Here is a 19,498-nt window from a genome sequence, read left to right on the forward strand (position 1 = left end):
TGTTAATCAGCCCTGTCAAAATAGGGCACAGTTTAAGATTTTCTGCAATTTATGTATTTTACCTTATAAAATTAAACTTCGTGTTGGACATAATATTTCGCTACCTTCATTCAGTTATAATACACAGTCATGCAATGGCAACGAAGCTAGTACATTGGTGTCACGCAGTACGCGTGTAGTTTTAAACGTGTCCTCTATCAGTGGAACGGAATGACTCTATCCTTGTTTCCAGGGGACTTATTTCGCGGAGCACCATGTGAATGTCATTCTACAGTAGTTAGCTGTTAGCCAAGTGCTACAACTAAATTAACTCATTTCTAATAAAGAGGGAAAACCTAACTGCGTTTTCACCCCTATCTAGTTGTGAAAATTGGCACTTTCAGCAATAATAAAGTAAACAGACTTGCCATAAATGAATAGTTTTCTGAGAGCAGCGGTGTTTATCTTCCCTATGTGATGGTGTAATTCTCAACCATGACCATCTCTGTGTAGATTATACCGCCAGTTGAACGATGCACTTCGGGGTGACATTTAGCATCCTGCGAGGGGTAAGAGTCTAAAGCAGCTTTAGATAACTGATAGCTGACTAGTTAAATAACTAGACCTCATGTTTTTTTATGTGTTGTTTGTCTCTACTTTTTAGTTTGTGAGACAATGCAGAATTTTCAGAACGCAGTGGAAAAGGAGTTACGGCTTTTTAAAAGGTGAGCAGGGTAGGACTTGTCAAACATGGTTTAAAAAACCCTTTGTTCTGAATTATATGATGGATGAACAAACTTATTCACTGTTTTTTGCAGATGACGTTAAATCCCTTCGATCTGTGGTCAACCCAGACATCTCCAAGTACGCCAGTTTTAGTTTTGTGTTTACACTAGAGAATGCTTTGCAGTAATTTTTGCAATTACATTTAGGACTTGTTGAAGTCTCACTGGCTGCACTTCATGAACTGTTCCTGTTTCTTTGGCTTTAGCACTGTTTAGTACCAACATGTGACTGTATCTACATCTAAAGCATTCAGAACTAAGTAATATAATATTATCTGTTAATTTGTAGAATCCGTAACATAGGAATTATGGCCCACATAGATGCAGGGAAGACCACCACCACAGAGAGGATGCTCTATTACTCTGGCTACATTCGTGCCCTCGGAGGTGAGGCTGGGTGGAGGTGTCGTGGGACAGGTGACTGCATTGGAGTGGAGGTCTGATACTGCCTGTTTTGCTGCATAGACGTGGATGACGGAGACACTGTGACGGACTACATGGCTCAGGAGAGGGAACGGGGGATTACCATCCAGTCAGCTGCAGTCACCTTCGACTGGAGGGAGCACAGAATTAACCTCATAGACACACCAGGTACGAAAACATACGCCTCGCGTTCAGAGGTGTTACGGTATGTCCCTAAAATCACCACACACACACACACACACACACACACACACACACAAAATATAAACACGTATACTGACTCTCCTGTGGTTTCCATTACAGGACATGTGGATTTTACACTAGAAGTGGAGAGAGCACTCCGTGTACTGGATGGAGCAGTGGCTGTGTTTGATGCTTCAGCAGGAGTTGAGGTTAGCCGTAACGTAATACTGTCTATACATATACATAGTCCAACGCCCCCTTGGTTAAGGGGTGGTAATAATGATTTTGTGGTCTTCGTTGTGTATGGGTATCTCCCTTATTTGACTGGCAGGCACAAACCATGACGGTGTGGCGACAAGCAGACAAACATGAAGTGCCCTGTGTGTGCTTCCTTAACAAGATGGATAAACCCGGAGCCAGGTAGCACACACACACAAAACACTGCACCTATACAGTGATACAACCACATATCGGTTATATGTATATACACAAACTGTACATGCTTCTATTGCCAAATGTTGTTTGTGGTTTTTAAAGCTAACAGATCTGGTGTTTGTTTCATCTCTTCAGCATGAGCAGCTCTGTAGAAAGCATCAAATCAAAGCTGAAGGCCAATCCCATTGTTCTTCAGGTAAGCCTCTGTCCGTAGTCAGCCAATCACTCTCATTCTAAACCGCCCTAAAATGGCACATTTATGTATATGCCTCAGATTCCGATTGGCTCCGGAAGAGAGTTCATCGGATTGGTGGACCTGATCACCAAGCAGCGAATGACGTGGCCGGCGAAGGGTGGCATGGAGGACGGCCGTGTTTTCGAGACTAGAGGGCTCGATTCAACTGACGAGCCAGAGCTCCTGGATGCAGTGAGCCAGGCCAGAGGGACGCTCATAGAACAGGTGCAGTGAGCCAGGCCAGAGGGACGCTCATAGAACAGGTGCAGTGAGCCAGGCCAGAGGGACGCTCATAGAACAGGTGCAGTGAGCCAGGCCAGAGGGACGCTCATAGAACAGGTGCAGTGAGCCAGGCCAGAGGGACGCTCATAGAACAGGTGCAGTGAGCCAGGCCAGAGGGACGCTCATAGAACAGGTGCAGTGAGCCAGGCCAGAGGGACGCTCATAGAACAGGTGCAGTGAGCCAGGCCAGAGGGACGCTCATAGAACAGGTGCAGTGAGCCAGGCCAGAGGGACGCTCATAGAACAGGTGCAGTGAGCCAGGCCAGAGGGACGCTCATAGAACAGGTGTTGTGAGTCAGGCCAGAGGGACGCTCATAGAACAGGTGCAGTGAGCCAGGCCAGAGGGACGCTCATAGAACAGGTGTTGTGAGTCAGGCCAGAGGGACGCTCATAGAACAGTCCATCCAGTGCTGTAGTGGCTAACACTCAGAGCTTGTGCTGCTAGCTGTAATGTTGTTAGTTCATTGCTAGCCAATTGTGACGTTGGCTAATGCTGCCCCTTTAAGATAAAAGCACCCTGTTACACCATCTAATCCAACATTAATCTCTGCTGCTTTGGTTAGACAGTACATTCAGGCCAACTTAGCATTTTAGCTTCCTTTATACAGTCGCTGTAAGAGAACAGGAGAATCGTTACTCTTGGAACAGTGTACAAAACAATGAGAAACACTCTTGTGCTTATTCTGTGCAGTTGGCAGACGTGGATGACGACTTTGCTGAGTTGCTGCTGGGCGAGTACTTGGACCACTTTGACGCGGTGCCTGCTGGGAAGGTAAGGCCCCTCCCCCTGCAGCGTAACCCCACCCTCCTTCCCCCCGATCTCACAGGCCTTGCTGCTGCCTCATGGGTCGTATGTCTCTACAGTTGCAGGAGGCCGTGAGGCGAGTAACACTGGCACGGAGGGCGGTGCCCGTCCTCTGCGGCAGCTCCCTGAAGAATAAAGGCGTTCAGCTCCTCCTGGACGCCATCACAGCCTACCTCCCGGCCCCCAACGAGAGGAACCACGACCTGGGGTAAGTCCAGTCAAACGGCCCCTGCCCCTAAAGCAAGGCATGGCTGCTTCCTGTAAACAACATGGGGGCACAGTGGAAGAAAGACGGCCAGCGTTTTCACATTGGCAGCACCATTGAGTGGCAGTGGGAAAGAGAGACATCCCCACAAGGTCACAAACAATGGTGCCAAGCAAATACTGGCTTCTGAAAACTGAAGTGGAGGTGAGAACACTGGAATGGAGACTTGCTGCCATGCTTGGCATTCTGGGTAAAGTTTCCATCCAGATTTCGAGCTTTTGTTCTTGAAGCTTTTTAGCAGCCATTTTGTTTAATAATCAATCACACCAATAAGTGTTGTTCAGAAGGCATCAATATAATGTTATATATATAAGAAGAATATGTTTTGTTTGTCTACAATGCACATATAGACTTGTTCAGTAGAGACACCACACTGTGGCATGACAGGAGTGCATGGGTGTGTGTGTGTTTTGTGCACATGTGTTCAGGCGCTGGTATAACGATGACTTGTGTGCGCTGGCATTTAAAGTGGTCCATGAGAAGCAGAGGGGGCCGCTGGTGTTTTTGAGGGTCTACTCTGGCACCATGAAAGCTCAGTCAGCCGTACACAACATCAACAGAAACGGAACGTAGGTACAAACCTCACTGGAGGACCCTGGTCGCTGAAGATATGATGCTAGAACATATGATCTTCTGACCTTCTACTAGATCATAGGATATTTTGCTCCTGAACTACGATTAGAACCATAGCTATGTTTACAAACAGGTGTTTACGACCTTTCGATGATCCTACAATTTGAAGGAAGTCTGATGAGATTGAACTGCAAGTTGTATTAATGCACCGTTTCATCTTCTCTGCAGGGAGAGAATGAGCCGTCTGCTTCTGCCGTTTGCCGACCAGCCGGTGGAGATCCCCTCACTGTCCGCAGGGAACATCGCCCTGGCCGTGGGCCTCAAACAGGTAGTCCTGTTCATTAGAAGCAGAAATTAAAACCTTGTAGGAACGGTCCTTATAAACTCACTCACACGTCGGTGCTCGGGCGCTTCGTGTCTCGTGTCCAGACGGTGACGGGCGACACCATTGTCTCGTCCAGAGCTTCGGCTCTGGCAGCAGCCCGGCGGGCGGAGGCTCAGGCGGATGCCAGGGGGACGAAGAAGAGCTCGGGCCCAGAGGTGAGCAGCGTGGTGCTGGCCGGGGTGGAGGTTCCCGAGCCCGTGTTCTTCTGCTCCATAGAACCGCCCACCATGGCCAAACAGGCAGGTAAGAGACCAGTGGGGAGGGCCCTCCAGTTACACGCTACACTCTCCCCCAGTACAGCTGTGGGTAGAGGTCAGGGCAGGCGGGTAACCCGTACTAGTTGGACCCGAATGCGAGAGATTTTATGAGCTCGATGATGCATCCACATGAACTCATTTCTTTAATAGCCATAAATCACATTACTTTAATGTAAAACGTATCCATTTGAGAGAAGTGATTGATCTCCAGATCCGAAATTGAACACCAGGGGGCAGTGGAGAGTCCCAGGGCTGTGGAATATGCCTCCTCATTTCAGCCCTTAAAGAAGATCATTTTTCATCATCTCGATAATTCATCATTGTCACTACAATTAAAACATATTGATATTGATGTTATTTTCTTAGACCATTTTTAGCCTTGAACCATACGTTAATGTATGTAGACTCATGGTGTACTAAAGGAGGTATTCAGTTGCTGCTGAATGATGATGATGATGAGCTCTTTCTCCGGGCTCTGTGCAGACCTTGAGCACGCTCTGAAGTGTCTGCAGAGGGAAGACCCCAGTCTGAAGGTCAGGATGGACCAAGACTCTGGACAGGTGATTGTCTGCTGCACAGCGTGATGTGTCTCTGAGGGCAGATGTCATTCAGAAAGAGATTAAACAGTGAATCAGTGATATTAGTGCCAGCCATGAAATAACATTAAGTGTCCTGTTACATTAAGAAAATCACGAGTTATTAGCATTCACCAATAGATAGCCATCTATGCTGTTATGGGTATTTAGGGTTCTTGCCTATGGGTCTCGCCCAGGGTTTTTTCTCCATGTGGGCATTATGGCTAACTTCCCTTTTTCACATCTCCTCTCTTGTTGGTTATATACCTCGCTCTCCTGTAAATGATCTACATAGACAGTCCTGTGTGGTATGGGAGAACTTCATATCGAGATTCTGCACGACCGCATTAGGAGAGAGTATAACATCGAAACACACCTTGGACCTCTTCAGGTGGCCTACAGAGAGACCATCCTCCAGTCAGTAAGCATAACAGGTAAAATGTCCGACCAATCAGTACATCAGGGTCATAGGGTTCAATGTCCTTGAGATATGGAGAAGCGAGAGGTTATGGATGTTTAGATTTAGATTTAGAATCTGGAAAAGATTTACCTTTGACCGGCACCCCAGACAAACATTAGTTATAAAAAGCACCGTAACACCATGCAGTGACCTAGTTAGATCTAGATTATATCCTGGCAAAAGACTAAAGCACTGCTTGCTCAGCACAGTTCAAGAATCACATTGACTTGAGGATTGACCGGTTTTATGAGGATGAGTGGGTTGCCATTGCCAAATAAATGTGGCAAATATATGGCAACTTGTCCCAAAGATGTCCAGAAAGCAGCAGACTACCCAGACATGGTAGCAAAGCAGATCACTAAAGAAGAATTCAAGGCTTTCAAGGAATGAATTTCTTGGCTTATATATAATATATATAATAATATACTGTTGTATTGTTTTATGGTTGTGATAGCAGTTTGTACATAAGATATAAACCGTGCCATCTCTGCGTGATCTGTGAGTGATGACCTAGATCCCAGCACACCTGATCCAGATGGTTAGGGGTTTTTCACAGCTTTGTTCAGACGTGCTGGGTGCTTCGACAGAGCTAAAGACAAATTGTCAGGCTTTGAGAACGGGTCTGAAAGACACTGTTATACAAGGATATCGTATTTTGTCGTATGTTTATTAAAAAAAAAAAAAAACTCCCCAAAGATTTTACACAGTGTTACCAATACAAATTCAAATGGATGTAAACCAGTTTAGCAAGGACGTGCTTGGTTAACATCTTTGCACTCAGATTATTTATGTAATTAATTATGGAAAGTAGTTCATGAGCTTTCAATTGTGAATTAATCACATGTTAAATAATGAGATTGTTCAGTAGAGACAGTGTACAAATGGCCATTGAATACCACAGTACTGCAGTAGACAATAGCATTGTCATTATAAGCCATCACAAACTTTTCAGAGAAGTGAATCTCTTTTCTTCAGACACGTTGGACCGCACACTGGGTGAGAAGAGGCACGTTGTAAGTGTAGAGCTGGCGGTGAGCCCCTGCACGGAGTCTCCTGCAGACACTTCCTGTCGAACCACTTTTACAGAGGAAGTGGAAGCCCAACTTCCAGCTGATATCAAAGAAGCGGTGCACAATGGTGTCCAGAGTGCGTACCTCCAAGGTAATCCGCAGTCTCGTCTCGGACTAGAACAGTGATTTTAAACCAAGGGTAATTTTTAATAAGTGTACCATTTTAAAAACTATAGACGCTTTCTTGGTTTGATTGCATGCCAGCTCTCCGTTTCACCTCCTCTCTGGGCCGTCTGGGCTGTGTTCTGCAGGTCCTCTGCTGGGGTTCCCCATGCAGGGAGTGAGAACCGAGATCCGCGGTGTGGCCATAGAACCGGGCACCTCACTGGCCATGGTGTCTGCCTCTGTGTCCCGGTGTATGCTTAAGGTACAGTGTGCGCTGGCGTGAGTAGACGGTTCTGCCTGGAGCTGAACTTATGATCTTGCTGTTGCTTAGCAGCTTATGATACCGAATCTACTGGAGGAGCTACAGGAGCATTAAAACAAATGTCCAAAAAAAAAAGAGAACAGATCACAGTCAGTCTTTATGATGTGTTGGTGTAAAATTCATATATTGGATTTTGGACATTGCAGAATGTGGTGTGCGTGTGTTTGTAGGCGTTGAAACAGGCAGGGGGGCAGATCTTGGAGCCTGTGATGTCACTGGAGGTAACTGTGGGCGAGGAGAACCTGAGCCCCGTTCTTGGAGATCTCGCCCAGCGCCGGGGGAGTATCTGCGATATCCAGAGTCGTCTCGACAACAAGGTCCTTCTGGCCATGATCCCCCTTGCGGAGACGATGGTAAGTGAAGAGTCTGGTCTCTCTGAATCGCCCATGTCTCTGTCCTAGTTTAGTGTTTTGAATTAGGATTGAGATTTAATGGTGCCCTAGAGGGCATCTATTCTGTTTGTTTTTGGTGAGACCATATAATTGATGAGCTCTGTTCTGATTGGCTCATTTACAGCAGAGCACATAAATGTTAACAATCCGATCTGGTTTACGATCCTGTTTTCCTTATGTTGGATTTACAGTGGATGGAGGTGATAAGAGTTTGAGGTTCATGGCACGTCAGTCCATGTGCTGAACTCTCCTAGCATTTTCTGTTCTGTGGCACCTTTAAAGAGGTTTTTTTGTATGTAGTCAATGTCTCTTACCAAAAGTGCTACAGGGGAACATACACATGATCGTGAATCTTAACTGTATTCTTGTGCGATACCTCTAGGGCTACTCAACTGTCCTGCGCACTTTGACCTCTGGGAATGCCACGTTCTCTCTGGAGCTGTCGAGCTATGAGCCCATGAACCCTCAGGACCAGAACACACTGCTCAACAAGATGGCCGGCCTGGCTTGAGGTCGCTTCTCTTTGTTTTAGAAATGGACTTGTGTGCTAGAGCTTTTATTTTGAATTTCAAAATGTAAGTTTCCACCAGTTTCCCTTTTCATCCATTCTTATCAGTCTTGTTCCCCAGAGAAAGGCCCAGCCCAGTGTAGCAGATAAAGCAGTACTGGTCATTGTGGACTGCTGATGCAAACGTCATATGTGACACAATGGAAGCGATGTACATGGAATGAATAGATAAAAATTTTTATTAGGAAAATTCTAAAACATAACTGACATTTCAGTTTTGTTTTTAATCACTGTCTTAAGCCCTATTCAGATGGGATTCATTTTAGCTGGAGTTGGTGGTGGAGTAATGTTGTTTCAACAGGCTGTCTGTACGGGGTAAGAGATCTTGGTTTTAGCTGGGGTTGACTTGACTAAAAGTCAAAGCGACTGTCTGAAGCGACTGGCTCACCTTCAGGATGCGAGTCATAAAACACTGTTTATATGACAGACTCGAATGCGATAAACTATTTATCCACTGGATATGATGGAATATTGACACACTTAACAGGAGGTAAAGGGCAATGGAATCTTTGATGCAGGAGCGTGCAGTCAGTAAAAATGACTGACCAGCCAGTCTAAAATCAAAATCAGAACTAAAACAAAAACGCTTTTTCCATGTAAAACAAATCCTGTGAGATTAGGGCTTAAAGCAGTTCATACGACTAAAATGATGATAGCTACATGTACGATATTGCCTCCCAGAAGCATGATACGTATTTTACCAAAGAAAGTGCAGGTCAAGTTTTTCATTTTCTGTAAAAGTTCAAAACGAAATCATCAGTATTGTCTCAGTGCACAGAGAATGTTGATTGGAGGTTGTATGTTTTCTTCACATGGTAGCAGTTCCACCCTTCAGCGCTCACAGGCCACTGTACTCATGAGGACAGTGGCCCACATACAGAGGTTCAGCAGGGATGCCTCTCCTGGTGGGGACAGAGTCAGAAATAGTTCAGGATCAGGCAAAACGCGTATGCTTGTTTGTGTTAAAGGTTCACTTTATAACTGCACCAGTAGTATTTAATAAAACAGAAATGACAGCAGATGCTGCCCGACGTTCAGATTCACATAACTGTGAAGCCCATCAATCAATCGCCTGGAGGTTTGTGGCATACCTGAGCATCCGGCATCTGTGTTTCACCAGGCGAGTGTAAGCATTGCCGAGGTCCTTCACACTCTCATCGCTCCATAATCTCTCCGCCACCGCGCTGGCCCGGGGCCTGTTACACACACACACACACACACACACACACACACACACACAATTCAAGCTTCTCTCTTCACCCTCTATCTTATTAGCATAGCATATTGCATTTGCATATTTCATTATCATTTTGATTTGTCACTTTAGGATCTGCATAGAAACTGTTAAGAAAAGGCCTACCACAGACGAGGGGTGAGATTGGTGGCATCCACAAATTCCCCCCAGAGACAGGCCTCTCCACCAATCACAAGCTTCTTTTGTTCCGATGTACCTAAGGGAGTCGCATCATGGAGACACAAAGTTAATTAGTTACTTATTTACTTATTTAAATTGAGACCATTTACAAAAATATGTGATTTAGGTAACTACTGCAAGGCTCTTTCGTCAGGCCTTACACAGTCTTAAGTCGTGACTCGGCAACTTGTAACAGATGAAGACTAAACAGGCTTACAAGTGGACATATATAGGTCAGTGCAAAGCTGAAAAACACGTTTTAGTGTTTTAGAACGACAAACACATCCGCTTTGCACCTGAGCATCTTTAAACAACTGTCACCTGGTGAACTAGAATACCAACACAAAATTCTCCTTAAGTACAGTTATTTCATCATGTAGAAGTAAAAATAAAGTAATTTTTAAAAGTTTCCACATTCTGGTAGCAGGTTCTACCAAAGTTCTGAACACATTTTTAGTTAGGACAAAAACATTGACAAGATTTAGCCACAAAGGCCATAATACACTTAATACACTAAAAGCTGAATGGGAAAGGCTTTAAATATCTACAGTTCCAGAACAAACAATGTACAAAAAAAAACCATACAGCTAACGTTGGTGTGGAGATCTTTGTAGAGATCTCGGTCAACTTTATATCCTCCTCTTATTGTAGGACTCCACAGTACCAATATTGCAAAGGCCACAATACGTTAACGTTCTTTAACAGCAGTTAGTATTGCATGCGGTGAGCACACACAGCCTCACACACCATTGAATCTTTGAGGGTCGACTTTGTAAATCTCCTGCCAGTCTTGGCCATAGCTGATGCGGTTAAGATACCACGGACTAGAGAGGAGGGTATGGAAGCCAGACGCGGTTACCCGTGCCATCTCATCCCGGTACTCTGGTTTCGTCTTCCACACATGGATCTGTGTGTCTGCTTTCAGCTACGCATAGACACACACACACACAACCATCACCACCGCACATCTGCAAGAACGCATGCACCGTATTCCAGGCAAGACCACTGGGAGAACGTTCACAATGCAGCAGCTGGGAGAGAAGAGGACGGCGTTTGCTTCCGGTCGGGACTCATCTCAGCAAGTTCACCAAACTGGGTGATCAGTCAAAAGGCACATTCACAGCGAGTTGTTCTTCTGGTGTGTTATGCACAGCACACTTAGTCCAGTGACATTGTGGTAACTGTTCATTTATGCACATGTCCTGCAAACTGGATTTAAGCATTTAGACTGAAACTACTGAGTATGTAACTCTAACCATCCTGTAAAGAAACAATCTTACTACTGTAGATTCTATGCTTTTGGATTGTGCCATAAACAGATTAAGTCTAATTCCATCTAAAATAGGATTCATCATCGTACTGGGTGATGGAATGTATATGGAACATACCACAATATCCTCCCTTGGGATAGTAAATAAGTTTTTTACAGAAACAATGTTATACATCCATCAAAGCTGAAAGAGTGAATGTGCCCAATGTGATTACAACCCAGAGGTCTCGAATAAGCAAAGCCAGAAGCAGATCGGTTTGAGGATTGCAGAACTACATCTGATGTCCAGCACTACGCTCTGGGCTCATGCATTACTAATATAAGAAGAGATTATATTTGGTAGTATTTAGTATAAGAAGGGATTATAAAAACATTTTGTGCATCAGTGTTGATTAATTTAAATTAGATTAAAAAAAAAAAAAAATCTAAATATTTTTGCTCAATATTTTCCTTATATGTAAGGTTCTTCAAGAATGATTATATTTTCATCTTATGATAATATATGATGGAGCTGTTAAGTACACGAGGCTTTGTGCCAGCCCATGGGAGATAAGATTGGTTATTTTATATATTAAATGTGATTGAGCTTATAATCATCTGTAATTACTACCTGCTGCAATATAAATATGCATTTATTAAATTAGCATTAATATGCTTCTCAAATCACAAATCCTTCTAATGTATGTTTTATAAATAACAAATGCTCAGATGGTGATGGTAAATGGCTAATAATACACTATCACAAGTGATTGCTATTATTCAGAAACATTAGTGTAATGGTTATTTAAAAAATGCTTTCAGTAAAAGGATTACTAAAGCATATAGCAAGAGGCAGGAACATAAAGTTAGTGCTCCATCAGTGTCACTAAAACAAACTACATACAAGGCAAAACGATCAAAAGACTAAATACCAAGTCCAAGTGACAAAGCTCCAATATCTACAACACCAAACTGAAGCAAAATTACTGCCAACCTCAAACACCAATAGATGTTTGCCAGCCGGTCAGGTCCTTTCAAGTGTGCGTTCTGAAACGAAGTCCAGGGGGAAGCAAGACCTTACGTTTTGAATCATGAAAAATTGTAGGAGGTATTAAAACTAAAAAGTCCAAAAAGAACATCCTCTAAGGTCTGATCCTGTTGGGTCCTTCTAATTCTAAGGTTCTTAGATAGGAAAACAAGGTAATGCAGTGAAATCCGACAGGATTTCTGCTATCTATCGAACATGAATGCAGCCATTAGGCAATAACAAATAAAACATCAGTGTGAACTTATTTCAACTTGAAAAAATAAAATGGGCCAAATGAAGACGATCCAATGAGCAAACCAACCATCAAAACTGAGCGGCTCGACCTGGTAGTACTTCTTCCAGTCCTGTCCAGTGCTAATGTAGTCCAGGTACCAAGGGGCAGCGAGAATGGCGGTGAAACCCGCTCCCGTCACGTTCTGAAGTTCCTCCTTCAATTTGTTCATGATCCACACTTCCACCACTGTATCTCCTTTCAGCTAGAACAAGCACACAACTCATTGGCTTCTACGATCATCTATTTTGCTGTAAGTATAGGTCATAGCATGCAGGGGTTGTGCAGCAAGGCAAGGCAAAGCAGCAAGGCACGTTAAGAGTGGGGGAAGTCAGATCTCCCAGAGCAGAGCATAGTTAGCATGTTCTTAAAACTCAGTAAGGTGAACATTTATACAAATGACAAGGAACTTACAATCCATAGTAAATTCATGAAAAGTTATTATGAATATGTATGAGATCAATCCCACAATAAACCACCCAAATAAAGAGGGCAGCTGGATACAAGTAATGTCAAAGATACCATATTAGCACTGGGTCACTTTTCACCCAGGAAAGGGAGTACAGACAGGCTCCCAGATTTGTTTTGCGTCATCTAAAATTTCTGCAATTAATGCAAAAATAAAGTGAGTGTGTGCAACATTTAACTTAATAGAGAAAATAACATCAGTAAAATGTGCACAATACATGATATGGCTGCTTTATTTTCAGCCATTCTTTAATTTTTTTTATTAAAAGGACATTTATTCCAAATTAAAGCCCTAATTGTGAAATAATTAAGAGTTCTCAAAAAGTGCTTAATCTGGCTAACGAATTGTCCTTCTTTTTGTCACCAAATGGTACTTTTGACATCACATTCTTTCTTCGAATGACATGATTTCTGACATTTACTGAGACCCAGTGATTTTGCTTAGAATGATCCTTGACAATTGGATATTACAGTCAAATCTGGACATTCATCACATAATTCCACAATTACATACATACACAATCTTTCTTACCTTAACCCCATTATCAAAGACCTCCTGCCAGACCATATAGCCTTTATTAGTAGAACTTACAATGTCAAGGAGCCTGTAATTAGAAGCAAGTTACACATGAGCTGAACCAGTTTGGTTTGCTTTTTAATACCTTAATGTTGTTTAAAATGGTTGTACCTTTTATACCTGTCGGTAAGGAGAGGTACTTCTTACCGTTGAATATAGAATGATTCAAGCTTGCTGTAGTCCTGGCCAAAGCCCTGTTGCTCCATAAACTTCTGAACATCTGGGTTCGACTTCCTATCAATGAGAGACACTGAAGGGTTAGTGTCCTAGATCACGTGGAGCAAATGCTACATCATATGGTGACAATTTAACAGGTCAACCAAGCCCAAAGAAACAATCCTTGGTTATAATCACTCAAACAAGAACTGCAGTAAAATGACTGCAGTATCAAACTAAAATCCATAATTTTCAGGACGTATTCAAGAGGCCATGTGCTTTTACGCAATACGTGTTCAGAAAGTCCTGGCTTATCATCTTTGCTATCTTAATGGTTCAGTGTGGAGCACACTGTACTGAACAAAGACCTGTCTCACCAGCAGGAGAAGTCAACTTCATCTCCACCCAGGTGGATGTAGGCGTCAGGGAAGACGGTGCCGATTTCTTTGAAGAAGCTCGTCATGAAGTCGTAAGTGGAGTTGAGGATGGGGTTCACCGGGCCGAACGTACCAGATGGATGGCTGCCAGAGAAACATGGCGTCAACAGGTCGGTCTGACCTACACAACAAAGGAGATAAATTGTTTACTGCATTAATCTAATAAAAAAGGCAGAACAAAACAAAATGTTTTGAAACGTTACATTCATTTTGAACCAAAAACAACTTAAATAAAGTTTTACATATTTGATCAGGAGCCTTTAAAGAATACTTCACCCAAAAACATTGCTAATGCAAGAGGAACCAGATAGCATTAATAAAAATAATCAATTCCCAAAAGCTCTCATTTATTGTTAGACATATTGGTAATGTGGAGTAAATATTCCCCATTTGAGGACAGTATGAACATGACAAGCTAAACCAGTTAAGGTACTGCACTTGTAATCAGATGATTGCTGGTTCAAGCCCCACCTCTGAAATGTTACAATTGTTGAGCCCTTAAGCCCTTAACCCTTAATTTCTTGAGCTGTACTTGGTCGCGATTGTAAGCTGCTGGATCAGACTGGTTGAAGAGGCTAAATGCCGTAAATGTAAGTGCTTAACCATAAACCCTTACACACGTTTACCTTCATAGCATCACATCCACAAGCAGCAATAAAAGAAAGAACAAGTTGGTGGTCCAATGCTTTTCCGCTCACCCTTTCCCCATGACTGGGTGTGTCCCGGAGTGTCAAACTCTGCGATGACCCGAATACCCCTCATGCGAGCAAACTCAATGACCAATTTCACATCAGATGGGGTGTACACATGTGTGTAAGGGTGAAATGCTCCCTGTAATAACACCAGAGCAGATACTGTGAGCAGGAAAAATCTTCTACGTAAGCCTAAATGTTTATTTACTAGACCAGCCCAAATTTGCAGGCTAGCCAGAGAAATATGCAAGTCTTCCCAAACCTGCTTTTTAAATTCTAAAATAAGATAAACTATTCTATAATTTTCAAATGGAAGAAACTGAAAGGCTCCTTCCCCAGTTCAGGGAAACTAACCTTTTGACTGAGGTCAGGGAACGTGCGACTCACGTACGGGAAGGACGTATCATCCACAATGTGCCAGTGGAAAACATTGAACTTGTTCATTGCCATGACTTCCTGCCAAGACAGCAAGAGGGTGACTGGTTGAAGAGAGGCAGCAGCTTTATATATGATATAAAATAATAAATATTATTTTATATTTTATAATTAACAATTAACAGACAAAATGTCATAACATAATGCATTAAAAGATCATCTTTTTAATTTTACATTACAAATTAAGGAGCCAAAAAGATATTGTTCCATACAGTTTGCCGATTTTTCTGATTCTGATCATTTCCTTTATGTTTTCCCAAAGATGTAGTATTAATGGTTTATATGCAGCATGTATAAGGGTGAGATACAAGACCTCTAGGTCCAATGCAAACAGGAAAAAAAGGTTATGGGTGTTAAAGTAAAATGGACCCGAAATGAAAAATTGTAAAAAAATGAGGAGCATCTCTTAGGAACAGAAATAAAACTTCATAAGCAAATGAATCAATTGAACATAGCAAAATAAAAGTAATTGCGTATTCCTGCTAACTATCTTGCATTTGGTATCAAGTTGCACAAGGAAAGTGCGGTAAACTGAGCATGTTATTCCATTATTTCATCATTTGGCTTGGAAAACAAGAGGAGCAGACCCACTGTTTCCTGTGGAAAGGTGAAAAGGTGGAATCTGACACACTGACTTTTAGCTGAGCTGGATATGTCTGCATATATAAAGAGGAATTATTCTTGGCGGTAGCTGCACCTTAATCACTGTTTCATATGAAATGAAAACAGTGAAGAGCTTCTTATACATCCTTTACAAATGGATGGGTTTTCTTTTGAAAAGGCTAAAGGAAGCCCACATGACCTCATAAATGTTCAACATTCTTCACGGTGAGTTTCCTGAATGTGCAACAAGAATGATGGTCCCCTGAACAAAAATAGCAGCATTTCCTTGTTCCTTATTATAGTACACATACTACATATATACTGTATTTCATCGTGTTAGGGGTCTTTATCATCTACTATACATACATCTACATTGTATAGTTTGGTGCAGCATGTTTCTTCATTTTCTTATGTGACTGATCTGACATTTATAAATGAGGACTCCTTTATACATCCCTTCATTCAGCCACTGGCGAAGATTTAGATTTTTCTTCTGTATTTGGTAGCCATGCTTTTCCCGAACAGCTCTCATTCATTAGCAAGACACTACATCTGCTCCCAGGAACCAAACCCATGACCCTGGATGTGTTAGCGTACCTACCTGCTCTACCTGTCCTACCAGGTGAGCTACAGGAGAGGCACCTTTTTAATAACAATGTTTCAAACCGTAATCTTATTGTACGATAACAAAAAAACAAACAGCAAAGGTGATCCATGAGAAGACTTATTCATACAATGGGAAGTTTTCACCACTTGTACTTGATGCTAAACGAAAACTGTAATTCAAATTGAATCCAAACCTACCTACCTTAATGAGTCATTTGTGGCACCATTGTGCGAACAGTTCGTTAAAGGCACACACACACACATACACATACACACACACACTGTGGCTTTAGCTTACCAGATTGACCAAAATGACTTTGAGTGGTACATAGTGGCGAGATGTGTCGAGCAAGATGCCCCGATGGGCAAACCGAGGATAGTCCGATATGCTCGTCTTGTTGATGTTATTCTGGTCACAAGAGAAATGAAACAAAACATTAATTTGCCATTTTACACTTCAAATAATGTTATTATGCATTTTTTTAAGGGATGCAAATCCCTTATCTACTTTATTTATTGTGTCCATAGTGTACAGGGTTTTTCTATGGACACAAAGTTTGATGCAATTCTTTGTATTGGGAAAAACACAAGAAAAAAACTATTGACTTGAAACATTTATAAAAGAAATCTATGGACAATTATAACTAAGAGACTTGAAGCTTTAATTAAGTCTTCTCTTAGCATATATGTTTCTACAAATGTATGAGTATTCATTTAAAACTGCTCATATCTATGAGGCTGAAGAGCATTTATAAACCAAGAGTGAACTCACAACTCCATAGTCATCTTCGTACACCAGCTGACTGAATGTCTCAAGTCCTAAGACATCAAAAAGGTCATGAAGAAAGTCTATGTAATAAATGTCTCACCATAAGACAAATTGTGTGACCGCACTTTGACAAAAGGTCCTACAGTAATTTTATATTTTAATTTAATCCACAGTATAACACATGACTGTCATACATCAATCACATATAGGCATAGGGCCCTACAAAATTCATGGGGTAAACTGGTTAATTTCACAGACATAGTTTCTCAATAATAATAATAATAATAATATTTATATGTATAGCACCTTTCATACATACTTGCAACTCAAAGTGCTTTACAGAATAAATAAAAAAGAAACATTAAAAGGAAGCAAAGACAAATATAATACATATATAATAATATAATACATATATAATCATATAATACATGTAAATATATGTAAATAATGTATTTCATAGATTTCTGAAGATAAATAAATAAATGCTACAATTCACAGCATATATTAAACAAAACTAGCTAGCCACATACCTACTAACTTAGTCTTACCAAGTGAGTATGCCATGCTAAGCTAACAGCCTACTATATTCATGGGCCAAACACTTACAATAGAACAGTACTATGGTAGCATAAATAAAAATATTTTGTAACATATGTGCGATGTTTTCGAGAAGTCAGGCTGTTTTTACCCAAGATAAATAAAAAATATCACTGACCTCACTTACAAAAGTTAGATTATTTAAGAAACAAGACCCTAGCAATGGAATTGGCTTACCCCGCAATGCTCCCCATACATTGGGGGCCTTAAGAACAGCTTTGAGTTCGTCCACTTCAAGCTGATCTGCATAAACAGTTAATATACATTTTTTGGTGAAGTGTCACACAAAATACTTCATTGATTTCTTAAGTGTATTACCAACTTTCACTTGGTAATTCATTGACCACTACAAAAACGATCACCAGTGGGAGATAATCTATTGCCACACAGATCTTGGGCTTAGGTAGGTCTACTTTTTTGCTTAGTAACAAATGTTTTGCCGAGATCAATCCCAAACGTTATTAACAATAACATGCATTAATAACAACCCCTACCACCGCGTCCCGCCCGCCTCAGCCCTTAGTGTTAAAAATGCAACTTGTAAACTGCAAATGTAAACCAATATAGTCAAAGCACTTAAATTCAGATTATTCTTATACAGAGTCAGATCATCTATTGGATCACGGTGGTTCGGACAGAATGGGTTTGTGTCACTGTCATATTATGGTGAATATGGTCTGCATCAAGGAAGCAGTAAAGAATACAACAATTTTCAAACTTACAAGATTCATCTGTTTTTAGGTTCGGGTACCCGTGGCACTCCGGGTCGGATGATGTTATCAACACCTGGAGCTGCGTTAGTTCCGAATCAAACACCTCATTTGGGAGTGTTGCTTGTTTATTTAGATAACCAAAGATGTACTCAAAATATCTGTGAGAGAGGAAGTACAGTGAGTCGGTTAAGACAGTGGCTTCTGACAGGAAGCATGTCGAGCTCATTTATAATAATCACAAATGTATGAATTTCCAATACCTGCGAAATGCATTTTGAAGTAGAGTGCAGCTTGGTCCGGCGGTGGAGTCTTGTGCATGGACGATCTCAAACCTAGAAGCGCTGAGTTTGAACGCAGCCGGGGATGACTGAAACTGCCGCGGCAGGGGCCACAGGGAGACGTCCTCAGACTCACTATACCTCTCCTCCAGGTTGTCAAAAAACCGCCCGTTACAAGACGTAGTCAAAAACACCGTCCCCAAACTTATTAACGTTAGTGCATGCATTTTCTCTTTCCAGCCCGCATACAGTCAGCTGACTTTTAGTGTGACGAGCCTATTCGTTTTGTATGTGGATCAGAAGCGGCGTTAACGTGGGAAGTCGTGAGACCGACCGCACCAAGCCAATCAGTGCAGCGCTACTGCTCAACGGTCACATGACCTTTCCGTCAAAATAAAAGTCAGCACGTGACGCTCAAAAACTGCAAAAAAATCCAAAAATAATAATAAATAATAATTATACTGTATATATAGTTTTATACATTCCTTGTTATGATTAGCACTGTATATGACTAGTTATATGCAAATATATTAGATGGTGTGCAAAAAATAATTAGCAATTTTGGTCTTAATTTCTTTTTTTTTGTTTATGATTCCTTAATTACAGATGAATCATCCAGTAATGTTAATCTGGATTGTGATGAATGCAGTAAAAAAAGTTTTAATGTTTCTTCTTTTAAAATCAGTGAATTGGAATGCATTATCAAGATAAATCAATAGGCAATACTAAGCTACAACATCAAACCCACACTGTCAAAGACTGACCAAAACAAGCATATAGATTCATATAGCACACATGACTCAAGTATTCAAATTTAACTAGTAGTAGCACACATGACTCATGTATTCCAGGTTTGGCAGGCTTTAGGAGCCACAATTCCCTCCTGTGTTCTCCTGTAATCAGCAGATTAGATAGATATCTTCTATCAGAAGAGGTATCGTTGAATGATATGATACAGCACTTATTAAGTCTTTTTATTTCTGGAAGACCTTTTTAATGTTAAATCTAGTATCATCAGCAGCATTACTTGTGTGTGTGTGTGTGTGTGTGTGTGTATATATATATATTTAGTAAAAAAAAAATTTG

The 19,498-nt window shown here is 41.6% G+C and overlaps 2 protein-coding genes across 5 annotated transcripts; one reads left to right on the top strand and one right to left on the bottom strand.

The window, feature by feature from the left end:
• The first annotated feature begins 228 nt into the window (after positions 1-228).
• On the top strand, positions 229-9,118 carry gfm2 (GTP dependent ribosome recycling factor mitochondrial 2). Of its 2 annotated transcripts, none has more exons than XM_077011214.1 (20): positions 229-548; positions 644-704; positions 798-843; positions 1,054-1,151; positions 1,230-1,355; positions 1,491-1,579; positions 1,702-1,790; positions 1,941-2,001; positions 2,080-2,265; positions 3,014-3,094; positions 3,187-3,335; positions 3,821-3,961; positions 4,194-4,293; positions 4,395-4,593; positions 5,091-5,167; positions 5,478-5,616; positions 6,618-6,803; positions 6,964-7,079; positions 7,310-7,492; positions 7,914-9,118. In XM_077011214.1, the coding sequence occupies exons 1-20, from the start codon at positions 513-515 to the stop codon at positions 8,040-8,042; spliced, it is 2,292 nt and encodes a 763-aa protein (XP_076867329.1). In that variant the 5' UTR covers positions 229-512; the 3' UTR covers positions 8,043-9,118. The 2 variants fall into 2 exon arrangements, with proteins under 2 accessions (XP_076867329.1, XP_076867331.1); XM_077011216.1 differs by having other exon boundaries at positions 1,086-1,151.
• hexb (hexosaminidase B (beta polypeptide)) lies at positions 8,261-18,739 on the bottom strand. Of its 3 annotated transcripts, none has more exons than XM_077011217.1 (14): positions 18,395-18,739; positions 18,144-18,292; positions 17,599-17,664; positions 16,828-16,874; positions 16,354-16,464; positions 14,766-14,867; positions 14,418-14,550; positions 13,660-13,840; positions 13,274-13,360; positions 13,082-13,154; positions 10,261-10,438; positions 9,460-9,550; positions 9,191-9,295; positions 8,261-9,001 (listed from the first exon to the last, which is right to left on the bottom strand). In XM_077011217.1, exons 1-14 carry the CDS (start codon positions 18,637-18,639, stop codon positions 8,938-8,940), a joined length of 1,632 nt encoding a protein of 543 aa, XP_076867332.1. In that variant the 5' UTR covers positions 18,640-18,739; the 3' UTR covers positions 8,261-8,937. The 3 variants fall into 3 exon arrangements, 2 of the variants coding, with proteins under 2 accessions (XP_076867332.1, XP_076867333.1); XM_077011218.1 differs by lacking the exon at positions 10,261-10,438 and adding an exon at positions 12,112-12,286 and having other exon boundaries at positions 18,395-18,738; XR_013132241.1 differs by lacking the exons at positions 8,261-9,001; positions 9,191-9,295 and adding an exon at positions 12,112-12,286.
• Between the last annotated feature and the right edge of the window lie 759 nt (positions 18,740-19,498).

This window comes from Brachyhypopomus gauderio, chromosome 7, assembly GCF_052324685.1.
Source record: "Brachyhypopomus gauderio isolate BG-103 chromosome 7, BGAUD_0.2, whole genome shotgun sequence".
Lineage (NCBI taxonomy): Eukaryota > Metazoa > Chordata > Actinopteri > Gymnotiformes > Hypopomidae > Brachyhypopomus > Brachyhypopomus gauderio.

Bases quoted from the DNA above. Each gene is read 5' to 3' on its own strand.
- gfm2 (XM_077011214.1), top strand. From the start codon at position 513: ATGCACTTCGGGGTGACATTTAGCATCCTGCGAGGG. The intron at 2,266-3,013 runs GTGCAGTGAGCC...TATTCTGTGCAG, and splicing joins GAGGGACGCTCATAGAACAG to TTGGCAGACGTGGATGACGA. The intron at 3,336-3,820 runs GTAAGTCCAGTC...ACATGTGTTCAG, and splicing joins GAGAGGAACCACGACCTGGG to GCGCTGGTATAACGATGACT.
- hexb (XM_077011217.1), bottom strand. From the start codon at position 18,639: ATGCATGCACTAACGTTAATAAGTTTGGGGACGGTGTTTTTGACTACG. The intron at 18,293-18,394 runs GTATTGGAAATT...CCTCTCTCACAG, and splicing joins CTTCAAAATGCATTTCGCAG to ATATTTTGAGTACATCTTTG. The intron at 13,361-13,659 runs GTGAGACAGGTC...TCTCATTGATAG, and splicing joins GAAGTTGACTTCTCCTGCTG to GAAGTCGAACCCAGATGTTC.